Below are 15743 nucleotides of genomic sequence, written 5' to 3'. Positions count from 1 at the left end.
CTGTTGCTCCCTCCCCCTCCTTTCCCTCGCTGTGTGAGCGTAGTCTGGGCGCCAAGCCAAGTAGAGTGTGTTTTTTTGAATGAATACCTGATGCGGCTGATGAGGCTGGCTGGGGGAGGAGCTGTGTCAGTGGAGTACTGAGAGAGAGAAAGAAAGAGGAGGGTGGTGGAGAGGGAAAGAGAGAGAGGCAGAAACACACACAGAGAGAGAAAGAGAGAAACAGCCAGGCAGAGAGGGAGCTGGCGGTCTGGTGGCCTTGCATAACACACGTTGGAGCAGCCTTGAACGCAGGACTTGGTGTTTGCTTCAGCAGTGGGGAACTTCCTTTATCGTCAGCCCGTTGCAGGGGCAGCGTATATTATCCAAACCAAGGAGCCCAGAGAGAGAGAGAGCGAGAGAGAGAGGAAGGAAGAGCTGGAGCAGCAACAGCACAGGCTCTAGGAGAAGAGAGCGGCACAAAGGAGAGATTCAGGAAGAGGAGTCCTAGGAAACACGTCTCCAACGCACATACATAGATACACACACACACACACACACACACACTGGCAGGAAGAATCCTTGGACATGCTCTGCAAGCAGTGGCTGTGGAGAGACTGGTGAGCTATTCTTAGTACTCTAACCAAAGGAGGGGAGGAGGAGGGGGGGATGGTTTGTCTCTTTTCGTCTTGATTTGTGCCACAGTAGTATTTTATGCTACTGCTACTACACTCATCTCACTGTCATTGTGAAGACCCCAGAGGCTACAGTCACAGCGTTTGTGTACAGAGTCACAGTTGTAGCATTCGAAAGCATTGACCCTGTTCGCTTGTGGAGTTGCCTGCCGAGAGTGACGCTTGCAAACACATCTCTGCTCGTATGCTGTGTGATCGGTTTGTGTGTCGAGCAGCGATGCAGAACTCTGGAGTCATTGTGAAGACAAACAGCCGAAACCCGCTGCCTGTTCTTACTGTCTGCTTTAGTCTGCCACACGGTCGGTCCGCCTCTTAAAGGCACAGGCACCACGTTTGTACGGAGATGGGGCAGTAAAATGGCTCTTTTGGGTATTAGATAAAGCAGTACACTGTATTGATCTGTTCTGTGGTTAAAGCAGCTGTGTATGAAAGAGGCTTGAGGGGAGGTCCTATTAATATGCCGCGATACACATATACGCACATACATATTGTCCTCCATAGTACCTCCCCCCTCTGTTTCATGCCAATTCTCAGATTGATAATGATGTTTTTGTACTCTATATATAGCAATTTGCTGTACAGGATATTCACTGTGTATCCATGACTGGTCTGGCAGGTGACACATGAACATGCCTTACATTATTGACAACAGGTTTACGAGAAATTGCATTACCTCATAGAAGCAACATATCAGGACATAGTCACTAAATAATTCTGTTGTTTTTCTATTGCCTCACTGCATCATCCTGCTGCAGATAAATGTTATTGCTATGAAGCTGTGGATCAATGCGAGAAGTAAATAGCTGATCTGGAAACATGAGAGAAGACTCAGGCAGAAGGAGAGGATGTAGGGGACTGGAGGAGCTGGAGACTGCTGCTGCGTAAGAGGGAGGAGATATATCTCTGCTGGGGGTTTCTCACCTGGAGACAACAGAGAGGAGGCTGAATGAACAAAACATCTCATCCGGGCTCCAGTGATGGATGACACACATCTTAACACAAATGTATTTCTATGGTTTGTGCAGCTTTTTTTCACGTGGGAGTAAGAGGATCACATGCAGGGCTGGCTCTATCATTCTGTCTGAGCTGAAAATCATTAGAGTGATGAGCATCACCCCTCTCCATCTCTCACGGTGTTGTCCCCTCTCAATAAATGTCTCAAAGGTGACAGTCCTGGGACAGGGGACTAACTCAGGGCTCCTGCGTTTAGTGTGTCACGGCTTGAAGACTTGCCTTTGTTCTCCATAGTATCACATGAGCCGTATGTTTGTTAGTGTCACTGTGTTCTAATAATAGGCTGGAAAATTGAGAGAGGCTTTTGGCTGCTGAGCTGTGTGTGTGATGTGCACATAGTGCAGCACAGGTCATATGAGGAGAGGAAAGACACCTCATTCTGTTGAGAATTATGTTGTATCTTGATGGTGATGGTGTGTTTTTGTGGGATTAATAAAAACAGCGCATCCTCGCTTTGTCGTCCTGTGCTGCAAGGATCATTCTTGTGCTTTAGATGTGATGTCATTCCAGTGTTGATACGGTGTAGCTGAGGTGGGGTTGTTGCCACTGAGCGATGCTGCACACTGTAGCTCAGGCTGTAGCGGTGGCTGTGTTGCTGATCGGGGGATCTCTTGAGGAGGTGGGGGTTTGGTGCGCTGATGCTGCAGGCGCTGCTCAATGTGGGTCAGGAGAGGCAGCACTCTATCGTCTTCTCCCCATTCTCTCTCTCCCTTTCTCACTCTTAATCCCTCCTTACTCCCTTTCCTCCTTTTACACAGTTCTATCTGTCATCTTATATTGCCCCTCTCTCTTTCCTCCCCCTGGTTCTCCTCTTTCTGCTTCTGTTTCTCTCCAGCTCTGCTGCTCTACTCCTTTGTTACATCTGCTGAATCTTCCAGGGTTTGTGGTTAGATGAAATGCATATTGCACAAGGTTTTTGCTGCCTTCCGATGCAGTGACCTTGTCAAAGCCAGCATTAGAGGTAGATGCATCTAAATAGAACTGACCAAGGTCGCTTCCTGCGTTTTTTTCCCCTCTGTCTTTATGTAACACGTCTGAGTAGCCTGCTGTAGCCAAACTCCTCTATGATATGAAAATACGATTTAGCACTGTCTACTAGCTCCTCTAAATGGTATTTAGGGGAGAGGACTGAATGGATGGATGTGTGAGAGTGTGTGTCATACACTCCATCTCCGTGGTGCCTCTGGCTAATGAACAACTCAGAGTGGTGTGCATTGACCCACAGATAAGCCTGCAGGAAAAAAAACAGCTAATCCGAGGAAGAAACTGTGAAAAAGCATTGCAAACAGCTGCATGTCAATGTTGCATGTCTGGATGCACCTCATACTGATTGTGTTTCCTCATAGCTTAAACATTTGTGCATAAATATCAATCTACAATTCATGTGACCTTATGTCTGGTCCTCCAGTCAAACATTGATCATGTCTAGCTGCTGCTGTGGGCTGTTGACATAGTTAGGTACCTCTCAATAGCCCACCTTGAACACATCATGAGTTCAACCGACCTGGCTGCAAATAAAAAGCTTGTTTCATTCAACTCTACCTGGCTTCGGTCAGCCTTTCGCTTGCCCAAACTCTAAGAGGGCCTACTCATTCATTGTTTGTTGTTCACTTAGCATTCCCTTGAACTTTGCAACACCACTCAATTTGCCTTCAGCGGAAAGCCATTGTTCAAATATTTTGAAGCACTTCAGTGATTGCAACAAAGGCCCATTTACGCTTCTTGCAGATTGTTCCATAATCAAATTTCCAGCCATATTGTTTTCACTTCATTTTTCTGAAGTGCCCACTGACCCAGAGTTCCTGTCTGGAGGTGGATGTTATATTTACAGCAGCCCCATCTGACTCAACACAGGACTATGGAGTGTTAAAACAAAGACAAAAAGCACAAGCTCCTCTGAGGCTGTTACTATGTACTGTTTTTCTTTCACTCTGCTTTCTTACCCTAGAGCCTGGAGCAAGATAACAGCCAACAGCAACACACATACAATAACCCTGTACACATGCACATGCACATGCACACACACATACACTCATAAACAGAAAAAACACAGTTGAGGAAACTCCTGCGTGGTGTTGGAAACATGAAAAGGCCCTTTCCAAGTTGTGTAAATGATGACACACAACATTACACTGTACTTTCCTGTACGTCATACATCATAACACATAGAGAGGCAGGCTGAGCCCTGACAGATACATCTATGTAGATCATCTGGAGCTGCATCTTAAAAGGGTTGTTCTTGGAGTAATGTTCATAGTACACACTATGGCCACTATGGAAAAACATAAATCAGATGCAGGAATTGTACCAGACACCACCTTGTGGCAAAATCAAGGACACCATCTTTAAACACCAGGGATTTTTTTTGTAAATGTTTGAGTGTCTGCATTTCAAACTGCATTATGTGAATATGTTGATAAAAAAAACAGGCTGTATATACTGAGCTAGTACCTCTGTTGGATTTGAAAAATAAGGGCATCTTCATGCATAGAGGGCCTTTAAGCTGTTCAACATGTTTTTCAGACCTTTAATTCCTGCTTACCTGAGTCTGATTTGAGCTTCTCTCTGTTGTCAGATTCCTGCGGACATCATAGGGAGCTGGATCAGTCAGAGATGATTCCTCATGAAGTCTTTGGAGCTCATTCTGTGAGCTGGAGTGACTCCATCTTCTTTGTTTTGAGATCTTGAGCTGTCAACCACTGAACACGAAGAGAGCCAGAGAGGCCAGCCCCTGCACGTAAACATCTATTCAAGGAAAGAGAGAGAGAGAGAGAGAGAGAGAGAGAGAAAGACAGAATAAGAAAGTCTTAAACGGAGTACCTGTGATTGCTGAACCAAAGCTGGCATAATGAAATCCAACCAGGAGCGGAGTAATGGATGCCTGCCTCCTAAGAAGCGGGAGATCCTGGCTTTGGAGCAGAGGCCAGTGGTGGTGGCCACAGCCACACCTGCAGCTGGACTGGTTGCTGACAGTCCCCACACGGAGAACCTAGCATGGCTAGCAAGTGTAGCCAGTGAACGGTGCAAATCAAGGGACGCAGAGATTCAGAGATGTCCCATATCCTCATCTTCCTCCACTTTTTCCTCCACTTTTCCCTCAACTTCTATCTCTTCCCCAGCTGCTCCTCTGTCTGCCGTTCCCCTGACCTCTCTGCCTGCCGTTTACCCAACAGCCCTTCCCCAGCAGGCTGGAACTATCCAGTTTGCTCAGCTGGGACCCAACGTTCAGTTCATAAGCTCTGGGCCCTATGCCGGCTACATCTCCTCCCACATCATCTCCACAAATGCTAGCTCTGCACCAACTAGCTCTACCATTGGACAGCGCACCCACCTAGACAGTTACACCACTGCCCTCATCTCTCCCAACACCAAAGGGGAGCAGCAGTTTCAAATAGCTGTTTCTCCTACAGAATTGACTCCCGTGTCGCTCCCAGGCTCTCCCCAAGTCACCAGCCAGTACATTCATCTGGACAGCAGAACTCCTCTCACTGTCAGTGGAAATGCAATCACTCCATCCACAGCCCACCTCCAGCTGCATCCTCACACAACCGTCCTCCCTCAAACGCTCACTCTGGCTCCATCACAGCTGGTGGTTCAGTATGCAGACAGCCCAATTGGAAAGAAAATGGACGGACATGCTAAGGGTACTCTGAATGGGGAATTTGAGGTGCTAAAACATACCAAACAACCAAATCAGCTGGCGAACCATCAGCATGTCCAGAGTTATGAGGCCAGACATATCATCCTACCTGCAGAATATGCTCATAACCCTGCAGGACTCCAGACCTCCTTGGTGCTAGTTGCCCAGCCAAACCATGGAGCTGAACGGGATGCTGGCCCAAACAAGATCTCCTTGGTCCAGACTGAGAAAGGAGGCATATGTTTGGGGAAACCAGTATCCAGATCCTCCTCTTTCACCTCCCTCACTTCATCAGAGGTGATGAAGTCCGTTGCTCCTCACACAGTTATCCAGACAACTCTACCGTCTGAGGAGCTACCAGCTAGTCTCTATTCTTCCACACAGCCACCCATCATTGGATATATCACCAATACAAACCAGCATGCAGTCAGCTACCATGCCACACTGCCCCAGCACCTTGTCATCCCCAGCGGTCAGTCTCTGCTCATCCCAGTCAGTGGAACAAATAACAGCACAGAAATTGAGGTTAGCCGCTCTGTTAGCACACTGACTGCTACCACCACCCCTCAAATATCCACCGCCATGCCGCATGCCTATCTGGCCACAGCCCTGTCCAAGTGTGAAGCACTCGGGCCAAATGGAAACCAACTTTCCCCAGCTGTTGCCCAAGCCCCAGTGCTGCCAGTCCCGCCCTCACACCCAGCTCCTGCTGTTGTGGCAGCTCCCTCCCCAACACCCACTCCTGTCCCTACTCCCAACCCAGTTTCCATCCAAGCCTCCCCCCCCATCTCCTCTTCCTCCCCCCCTGTGGCGCTTCCTCCTTTCTTTATGCGAGGCTCCATCATTCAGTTGGCTGATGGGGAGCTGAAGAGAGTTGAGGACCTGAAGACAGAGGACTTCATCCAGAGTGCTGAAATAAGCAGTGAGCTGAAGATTGACTCCAGTACTGTCGAACGCATTGACAATGGGCAGAGTCCTAATGCTGTGGTCATACAGTTTTCTGTGGGAGCGCTCAAAGCCCAGGCAAGTTACTCCTCATTCATCATTCTAGTGCAATTAATTACGAATGTATTTTTCATAGTTGCCCTCTTTGAGCTCCCCCTGGTATATGAAATGGCATCGAAGGGCCATTTTGATGACAATGAATGCACACATAACTACTGATCAGAAGTTTACATAAGACCATGAAAATGATGAGAAAGTGTACAGTATAAAAGGATCCACTAGTAATAAGTTAGGTTGATAAGCTCTCTGTAATGGAATGTCTTGATATTTATCGACAGACAGACTTAGATGGGCATAGTGATGAATCTGTTTTGGCCAGGGTCTAGAAAAAGGAAAAATAGACCATTTTCCTAGCTGATATTTGGACTAGTCAGAGCAGGAAAATCACTGATGTTAACAACAGTAACAATGGCACCTTTCCATTGAGACTCTCAGAAAGATTTGATAGTTTTTGAATTGAAGCAGCTAAATGGAATCCAGCCTTCATATCTTTATTATTTACACCGCTGAATATGTGAACTCACATTCTACTCGTTAGATGTGTCTGCTCCCCCTCAATTTCCATTTGATTGAGCAATTCACAACTTTTAATGAAATATCAGGTGGGTTGAAGTCCTGTTGAGGCTATTTAGTAAACAACAAAGATGGCTGAATCCACAATTGTGTCAATATCAAACAACTGAACACTGCTTTGCAATAGCACTAATCATGTCATGCCTTACTATTTATAGAGGTACATTTGTTGACATTTGTTTGATATTTGTATTTGTATCCAGCTAGAAGCTAACTTTCTGTTGTGTATGTGCTCTTCTCCAGGTGTGTGTGGAAGTGCTGGTGGAGTACCCTTTCTTTGTCTTTGGTCAAGGCTGGTCATCCTGCTGCCCAGACAGAACCACCCAGCTGTTTGAGCTGTCCTGCGCCAAGCTGTGCGTGGGGGATGTGTGTGTGTCGCTGACCCTGCGCAGCTTGAGGAACATTTCAGTAACTGACAGCCAGACTTTGGGAACCAAGATACAGACCGGTCACCTCTCCGACTCCTGTCAAAGCATGGATGCCGCTGTCAGAAACAGTGCAAGTCCGAACGCCGGGAGCCATAACAGTGGCCTCCTTATGAAGGCCTGCAGTGCAGACAGGCTGGAGAGAGAGCGGGTCACTGGACCAAGACCAGGATCAGAGCTACCACTGGGTTTGGGATTAGTTCCAGGACAAGGAGAGGGGATCTATGGGAGTGGAACACTGTTGGCTGTCTCGGGCACTGGAGAAATAAGGCAGGAATCAGTGAAAACAGACATAGCTGCTCTTACCAAAACGCAATGTGGTGACCCAGAGAGACCTGCATCCCGTAAGAGACGCTGGTCAGCTCCAGAGCGAGACCAGGCAGAGAGAGCAGCGGAGGAGCCTCCTCTGACTCTGCCTAAACCCTCCTTCATCCCTCAGGAGGTTAAAATCAGTATAGAGGGACACTCCAGTACTGGGAGAGAGAGGTTCTTGATCAAAAGAGTAGACTGTTGAGAGAACCTGTAAGGAGTTTTTTTTACCTGTGGTTTGCTTTGTGTTTAACCCCTCTCTTTTTCTCTATCCAGAATACTGTAATATAGGAGTTTACCCAGTATTTACACGTTTTTTTTCTTTTCTTTACGTAAGTCTGATGTCTACAATGAAGTACAGTCAAGCACCTTCATAAGTGGTATCACACACGAGATCAGTGCAATCAATGCTGAAAGCAAAAATGAATGCAGAGTGAATGTTGAGTATGAATGGCAGTCAGCGACCTGAAAGACATTTGACCTGTGTGTCACATATCATAAGCTGGATTTCCTCTATCATGTGGCTTTAACCCGTTGGATGCAGATCAGTTGACCATTCCTGGTGTTTCACATAAACAAGCAAAGGCACATTTGTCATAGTGTAGAATGTGAGTAATCATATTGGGACTCATGATTTGTTTGGTTCATAGTTAAATGTATCAGTGGTTAAATGAGAGAGAGAGAGAGAGAGAGAGAGAGAGAGAGAGAGAGAGAGAGAGAGAGACCTGTGGTGTTACAAGAAGAGTGATCATGGATGATCTGGTGATCTCTGCTGCCTTTACTATCTTGTGCTTTGAGTTTATTGCATAAAATGTTTTTATTGTCATACTGTCAGAGGTGTGTGCACTAACAGCAGGTCACTCTGCCACTTTTCTTCATGAGAATGTGCCTATGTGTTGGTTTTTTTTTGGTGTCAGACAGAGCAGAGGATATAGCTGGGTTTGTGTGGCTGTAGCTGTGACCTCAAGTTGTCAGTACAAAATGCAAATGTCAAGACTGAAAAGGCCTGAATGTAGATTCCTGAAATGTTGTCCTCCATACTGATTTATGAAGTCAAATTATGATTTTTGCCACATCTCTGACTGGTAGGCTGAAAATGACGTGTTAGAAGTCAATTATAAAACACAACTCTGACTTATTGCCTTTCATATAAGATTTTTTTTTATCAAACAACTGCATATTCATACATTCAGAAGTACAGAGCGACATTAACATCTGCCTACTCTACCTGTAAAATGACCTAGATAAAAGGCGGCAGAAGGGTCATAAAACCAAAAAGTAGACATGAAATATCTGTGTTAGAGCTGATTCTTTACACGACCATCATTAACATTGTTTGTATAAAACTATGGATAAAAAGCAACAGAAAATGCAAACACATGAATACAATAAATCAAACATGACAAAGTAATTACTTATTTTACCCTCTTGTGACCTATCCTTTGGCTTTCTTTACAGAGACTATGGCCTTACAAATACCTACACATTTTACAGCAGCACATATTTTCCCCCACTTATACGAGTGTAAATGTCAATTTCCTTAGAGTAGAGCCAAAACAATTCTCCTACAGTTCATACTCAGGAACAGTGTGCATGCGTGTCTGTGTGTGAAGGGCTGAGACGCTGTGTGTTGTGTGTGCGTGCGTGTGCATGTCCACAGTCACATGTGAATGTGTGTGTTTAGAGCAGCAGCACTTTGAGGAAGCATCCAGCAGCCGTATGTTGGTGTCCCTGCTCCTCAGCTGTTAGATTGAAAATAGAATAATCTACTGACTGTTTTTCATGGCATCATGTCCTGCAGGTTTATCAATGAGGGGGAAACATAATGTACCAGGGCAGGGAATGTAAACACACATGGGGCAAACTATGTCACATTTATTTTTGAAGACAGAAAGAGCTACTATAGAGAGAGGAAAGAGAGACTTGTAGTGTTGATTATGTACAGTAAATTGTATCCTAGAGAGTGTACAGTGTGTGTGTGTGTAGATATTTTAACCCTTATGTAGCCTATGTACTGTATGTGCCACAGCGCCTCCTTCTTCAGTCATTCCATGAACTCACCAACATGAAGTGGTCTCCTGCTTTAGTTTTTTTTGTCTGTTCAGGTATTGATCTAATGTTCATGAATGTGCTACACTTCTTTGGGAACATCTACAGCATTTGGCCTCTTTGACTTGCACACTGTCACATACAGTTTGTGTGAATATGAACGGCAGTTTATCTCAATAGCCATTTACCTTTTATAACATGAAAGGTGTTTGTTGTAAATCCAGTAAGCAGACTGTTTTCTTATGTTTGTGTTTGACTGCTCAGGCTACAAAACACTGCCCAGTGACTGTTCTTCAAAATGATGTGGTCTTATAGTCTTCACTGTTAAAAAGAGTACAGTACTGTTTCATCACTTTGTCTTAGAGGACATTTTCTCTCTTTGAGCCTGGCCCGTGTTTGTAATATTTCTTCTTAAGTGACACCATAACACAGACCTATAATCTATCAAATGTAACTGTATTAATGACATGATTTGACATTTGGGTTTCATAAACATACATCTATATATTTTTTTAATAAGCAGATGAGAAGATTCGATACCTCTCTTGTAAGTGTGGTGAATTATGAGGCTACAGCCAGTAAACGTGGCTTGGCACAAAAACTGAGAATGGGGGAAAAAAAATCTAGTTTCCTTAATTCAGAAAACAAAAACATCAGCGCCCCATTACTTTGGTGGTAATTTAAGACATTTTTCCTAAGTGAATGACTCAATTATCTATGAAGATTTGATTTTTTTTTTTTTAATTTAATTTGTGAAAAATATCTCCCAATCTTAAAGAAACAAAAGGTTTCTAAATTTTTATTGAGTTTTCTTTTGGGAATATTACAAATCCCTGCCTTTTTTTCTACCACAATGGCCTCCATGTACTATGGAACTAATGTGTAGCTTTGCATTTCTCCTCTTTTTTTCAGTCATTGTTCTAAGCGAGGCTGTCAGCCGGTGGTAGATTCATAGTTACTGCACTGAGATCGGTATCAGTCTTCTCATTGAACGTTCTGCCAGAAAGCAAATAAGATAATTACCCATAATGTGAAATATTCCTTCAGAGGTCCTTTACATCCAAAGTTATTCTTGCTATTTTTTATCACAGCCCAAACTGAAGCTTCAAAAAGCAATGCTGTAAGCTAGACAGAGTTATCGACGCATTGTTCTCACAGAAATAAATGTTGATGTTGTCCCACACGGACAGATGAAACAAGAAGTTGTCAATCATTCGGCAGTGTAGTAAAACTCCTCTGAGCTTAGAGAAGAGGACAAATCAGGCAAAAATAAATGAGAACACTTCTGATTGTGTACCACAGGTGTGTAGGGGCTTTAAATTCAAAGGTTCAGTAACTATAATATACTGTACTCTTCTTGTTTACAAACATGCTTCAACATGGCCCCTCTAAATAAATACTTTCCAGAACATTTCTACATGTTTAATACAGTGTACAAGCCCACCTTGTGGTAATTAATGGAATTGCACTTTGTATATGGGGTTGGGATGCAGGGTGTTTTAGTCTTATCTAACACACAGAAGTAATGTACAGCATGTCTGAGATATTTGTACTCTAACTGTACATCATCTCAGTGATTTGTAAATAGCTAAAGTCTTCCATTATACAATTGGTTTGACCTTGTTGCCATGGAGAGGATAAACACTGATCCCTGTGTACAGACCTTTGAAGTAAAGTTTAATTTCTAACATACAATATTATTTATTTGACATAATTGCAGTTCAGTGCATCACCTATGATAATTCTGTTTGCACCAGCTAAAAAAAACAAAAACAAAAACAAAAACAAAAACAAAAACAGGACATTATGGGAATAAAAGACTTAAAAAGATATTTTGTAATTTGGGTCTGTTTGATAAGATACACATTGTCCTACGTACAGTCTGTAAAAGTATCAATGATGTTCCCTTACTTTGATGGTGTTGAGGTTTGCTAGTCAGAAACTGTTAAATCTTTACTTCAAATGTTTGATTTTACATTTGATCAAATATATATAAAAAATAAAGAGTCTAAAGAAAAATGTTGCTTGTCTCTTTTTGTGAGAATGGTGACGGCTTTATGTTGTTCCATGTGCAGTTTGTCCTTTTCTGCTGTGTGTCAGCCTGCAGATGAATCAAATGATTTGGATTAGGTTCACCGAGGCTCTTTAAAGTTCAGAGCTGCTCTCAGAGAAGAGAGACATTTAGAGTGGGGACTACTGCCATTGCTGCTTCTCATAGCACTTTGTCTGTTTATAATACATCCCATGATTTTGACTTTTATAACGTGTTTTCTTTATTGAATTTTGGGTCAATATGTTGAGTCTTTTGCCACATAGGTCCGCCTTAAGGTGGGGTGCAACAACCTTGTGCCATTTATATGAGAGTGATACAGCAAGAGAGACGATTTGTCAGCAAGGTTAACATGTACCTACTTTCACTGTGAATGGACCATCACAGAATTTGGTTCTAGTAATCACCACAAGAGGTCCCTGTCCTACCTCAGACGTCGTCTCCTCAGGTTGTTCTCTTTTCTCCGAAAATAATCCTTAATTCTCATCTGCACCACCTGGGGGTGCTAGAGTCCTTCCTTCTGCAGAGGAGGAAAAAAAAAAGAAAAATGTAATAAAATCTGAAAAATTTAAAATGACATATGATTGTTAAAGTCTCTAAACTTTAGAGACTTTAACAGTTATACCTATATTTTAGCATCTGACAATACAACAAATCAAATTAAATAAAAACATGTAATATACTGTATATCACTTTTTAAAACATGGAACAGGAAACTGCAACTGTGCAAAAGTGATTGAAATGACAAATAGGAACAATAAGAAATAATAATCTACCTTGATGTTCTTGACATTAACTTCTAGTTGTAGGACGGTGACAAGAAATGACAAGAAATGCAATCATTACTCCAACACATGATTATTTTTACTCTCTAAATTCAGGTTGGACAAGAACATTTGAAGGTGAAGTGCAGAGAAAAGGGTAAGAGTTAATAATCGAACAACATTTTATTGTGCTCAAACTTGATTAAAAAACAAACAAACACGACCCTAACATGACACATGTTAGCTGTTAATGTAGGGTCTAGTTTCTCTCTGTTCTGTTTGCCTAGAATACACATGACAAATGAATATCTGACCATTGAATCCAAACATTAAACACACTGTAGACTGTTGTTCACTCTGCCAGTAAATTACAGTTTCAGACAGTGTACAGTGTGTTTTATAGACTGACAGTATCTCTTCGTGGCTTAAAGTCTCATCAACAACTTCTTTAGCAAAAAACAAAAAAAGGGGGGATTTCATACACACAAACCTTAAAGATAGCAGGCCAGGGTTTTTCCTCCGGAGAAATGATCTGTTCCTGATGCCATTATATTCATGTATCAAGACAATAATAAATTAGTCGTTTGCTTTTTTTTTTTTTTTTCATTTCAAACTTCTGAGGTGGGCTTTTATTGTAAATTACTCCAAGCAATTGCTTTTTTTTTTGGTTCAGCAATCCTAATATCTAATATACCAATGAATCATTTATTTACATAAACAATGGAAACATTAAGCTCTAATAAAAATAATGCCAGTGTAAACAAGCTTCAGTATCACGCAACGCCCAAGTATTGCACATACATTCATAAATATACACATCAACTCTGTGCCTTTGTGTTTAAGCATGTGGATGTGTCTGTGTTTGCATTGTGTGTGTGTGTGTGGGATGAATCGTTACACATACAGGTCAGTCTGAAGAAATCTAGGATAAATTAAATCGGAGGGAGTGGGGTGGGGGGGGGATTCATGTCTGAATACAGGGATGACACAAGTGACACTTTATAAACACACATATACAGTACCTACACACATATGCACACACACACAAACTCTCACATACTGAGACACTTGTGCATAGATCTCAAGTCTCTTTGTGTCTCGATTACACAGAAACTTTTAAAAGCATTGTCTTCGCAACCGAGTCCATCCTGTTTTCAGTTCTGCTCTTCATCACAAAGGATAAACAACAAACATGTGTGTGTGACTGAGTCTGTTACAAATGGTTTTGGTCCCACTCTGTTGGGTTTGAACCTCATTCTTTGGTCCTTTAGTCTGTGTGGCGCTGAGGTCTTCAGTCTGTCCTTCAGTCACTTTTATTAACACAGAAGCAGCAGGCCAGTGAGGTCCATCTAAGTACAGATCTCAGATCTGATTTCAGTTCCTCAGAAGGTGCACATCCCTCCTAAACCTTAGTACTCCATTCAGGAGCTGTCATGTGTCGTCCTAAGCGTCTCCTGTTTGATCAGACGTCAGTTGCTCCTGGTCTGAGACGTCATCGTCAGCTGGTGGTCGTGCTCGGTCAAAGAAACCACACTGAGGAAATCACATTAGCTCATTAGTTATAGTATAATGCAATAACCTAAAGGCAGGCTAAAGATGGCGTGTTAGTATGTGTGTTTACCTTCCACATGGCTAACGTTAGCATAGCTAGCACCAGCAGCCCCAGTAGTATGGCCAGGATGATAACCCAAAGAGGAACAGCAAACGACACATCCGGAGTCCCCCATAACACAAGCGTCCCCATCTGCAGGGCACACATAGAGAAAGTTTGGTGCGCTGGTATATGATTTTTTTTTTTTCACCTTTTGCCCCTGACACAAGCTCCAACACTCCTGTCACTGTCTGCATCTTACCGAGGTTGAGTGATGTGGGAGGCTGGAGGGTTGGACACGATAAGGTAAAGCTGTGACCAAGAAGGACACCGTAGAGTTGAGGATGTACGGGTCATTACGCCGCTGTATTATAAAAAAAAACACAAAAAAAACCATTAATATTTTTTTAAAAAAGCAATTTGACTGTCACATTAAATCATGTTGGTTTGTAAGACTACTTTGAACTTGAATCTTAAGTAAACACAGAAGAGATGTCCCGAAAGTGCTCAGAAAAAAACAATACATTCAACATTTCCTCGAATGTTGACCTCAGGCTGGGAAGTTCAAACACTGTTTTATTGTTCTTCTGTGGTTTGTTTGTTTCATAAAGTCAATGAATTTCATCATCTCCAAAGAGTGATCAGGGACTGAAGAGCTAAAAGACAGAGAATGTCTTCAAGGGAAAAATATTTAAGATGAAAAGAATATATTTGATGACTCTAAAATTAGCACTTCACATCTTTGTAGTTAAAATAACAGTTAAACAGTGTTACAATACATCAGTGGTTCTCAACTGTTCGAGCTCCAGGACCCACCACCACAACCTTAACGAGAAATCGTGACCCATTTTTCAAAAACTTAGATTTGTTTAATGAATAATGGCGTAGTTTGGACCTCAGATGGAAAAAAAATGTGACAGAACAAAACAATCATGGTTTAATTGCGCAACATTGACATTTTGCAACATTTTTATTTTCCAGGCACGAATTGGCGACCCACTGAAAATGACCCACTTTTGGGTCCCGACCGACCAGTTCAGAAACACTGCAATTTATGATATTAAAAGTGTACTTTCTTGGCCAATGTTCATATTAGCTAGCAAACAGTACTTATTAACCAGCTAACAGTATTATTACACATATAGCAACAGGCTAGTGGTAATGTTAGCTCTGAATAGAATAGAATAGATCTTTATTGTCATTGCTGTAAACAGTCCAGCAGCTCCTTCCAGTGGCATCACACAGACTAATAGAAAAATAATGGTAAAGTAAGCTCCAGTGACTTAGCTGGTGTTTCCTAGAAATATAGCCATATATGCCCCACCAGATCTTTAACACTGTATTTTAAAGTATCAATCAAATATTGGCGAAATGATAAGAATTTTCAGGCTTCCTGAATCTATAGGATTTGCTAGAAAGTATTAGCATTAGGGATTCTAACCATGAGCATTAAAGTAGAGGAAAAAGGCAGCTAAAGAGAGAAAGTGAATTCTATGACAAAGGGGGAAAGCTCTGTCTGCTGATGAGCGTCACATCATTTCATCAAATACCAGCAGAGCGTTTCAAATGTCAGGTGTTAACTTTAAACCTCAGTTATTTAGTTTTATAAGCCCTACTACCAAACACATTGGAAAATGCTCTAGATGGCAGAA

The 15743-nt window shown here is 42.5% G+C and overlaps 2 protein-coding genes across 2 annotated transcripts in view; one reads left to right on the top strand and one right to left on the bottom strand.

The window, feature by feature from the left end:
• Window positions 1–95: 95 nt before the first annotated feature.
• Window positions 96–11708, top strand: LOC109994981 (ataxin-1). The gene is made up of 3 exons (XM_020648525.3): window positions 96–596; window positions 4261–6348; window positions 7147–11708. Exons 2-3 carry the CDS (start codon window positions 4534–4536, stop codon window positions 7840–7842), a joined length of 2511 nt encoding a protein of 836 aa, XP_020504181.2. The 5' UTR covers window positions 96–596; window positions 4261–4533; the 3' UTR covers window positions 7843–11708.
• Window positions 11709–12664: 956 nt separating this feature from the next.
• Window positions 12665–15743, bottom strand: part of itga8 (integrin, alpha 8) — a 43450-nt gene continuing 40371 nt past the window's right edge. Inside the window, exons 28-30 of the mRNA XM_020648496.3 lie at window positions 14354–14455; window positions 14122–14244; window positions 12665–14033 (exon numbers count right to left, since the gene is read on the bottom strand). Of these exons, the coding sequence (XP_020504152.1) occupies window positions 13944–14033; window positions 14122–14244; window positions 14354–14455 (315 nt within the window). The 3' untranslated portion in view covers window positions 12665–13943. The remainder of the gene's footprint in view (window positions 14034–14121; window positions 14245–14353; window positions 14456–15743) is intronic.

Source organism: Labrus bergylta, chromosome 8, assembly GCF_963930695.1.
Source record: "Labrus bergylta chromosome 8, fLabBer1.1, whole genome shotgun sequence".
Lineage (NCBI taxonomy): Eukaryota > Metazoa > Chordata > Actinopteri > Labriformes > Labridae > Labrus > Labrus bergylta.
This window is presented reverse-complemented; position numbering and strand designations above follow the sequence as displayed.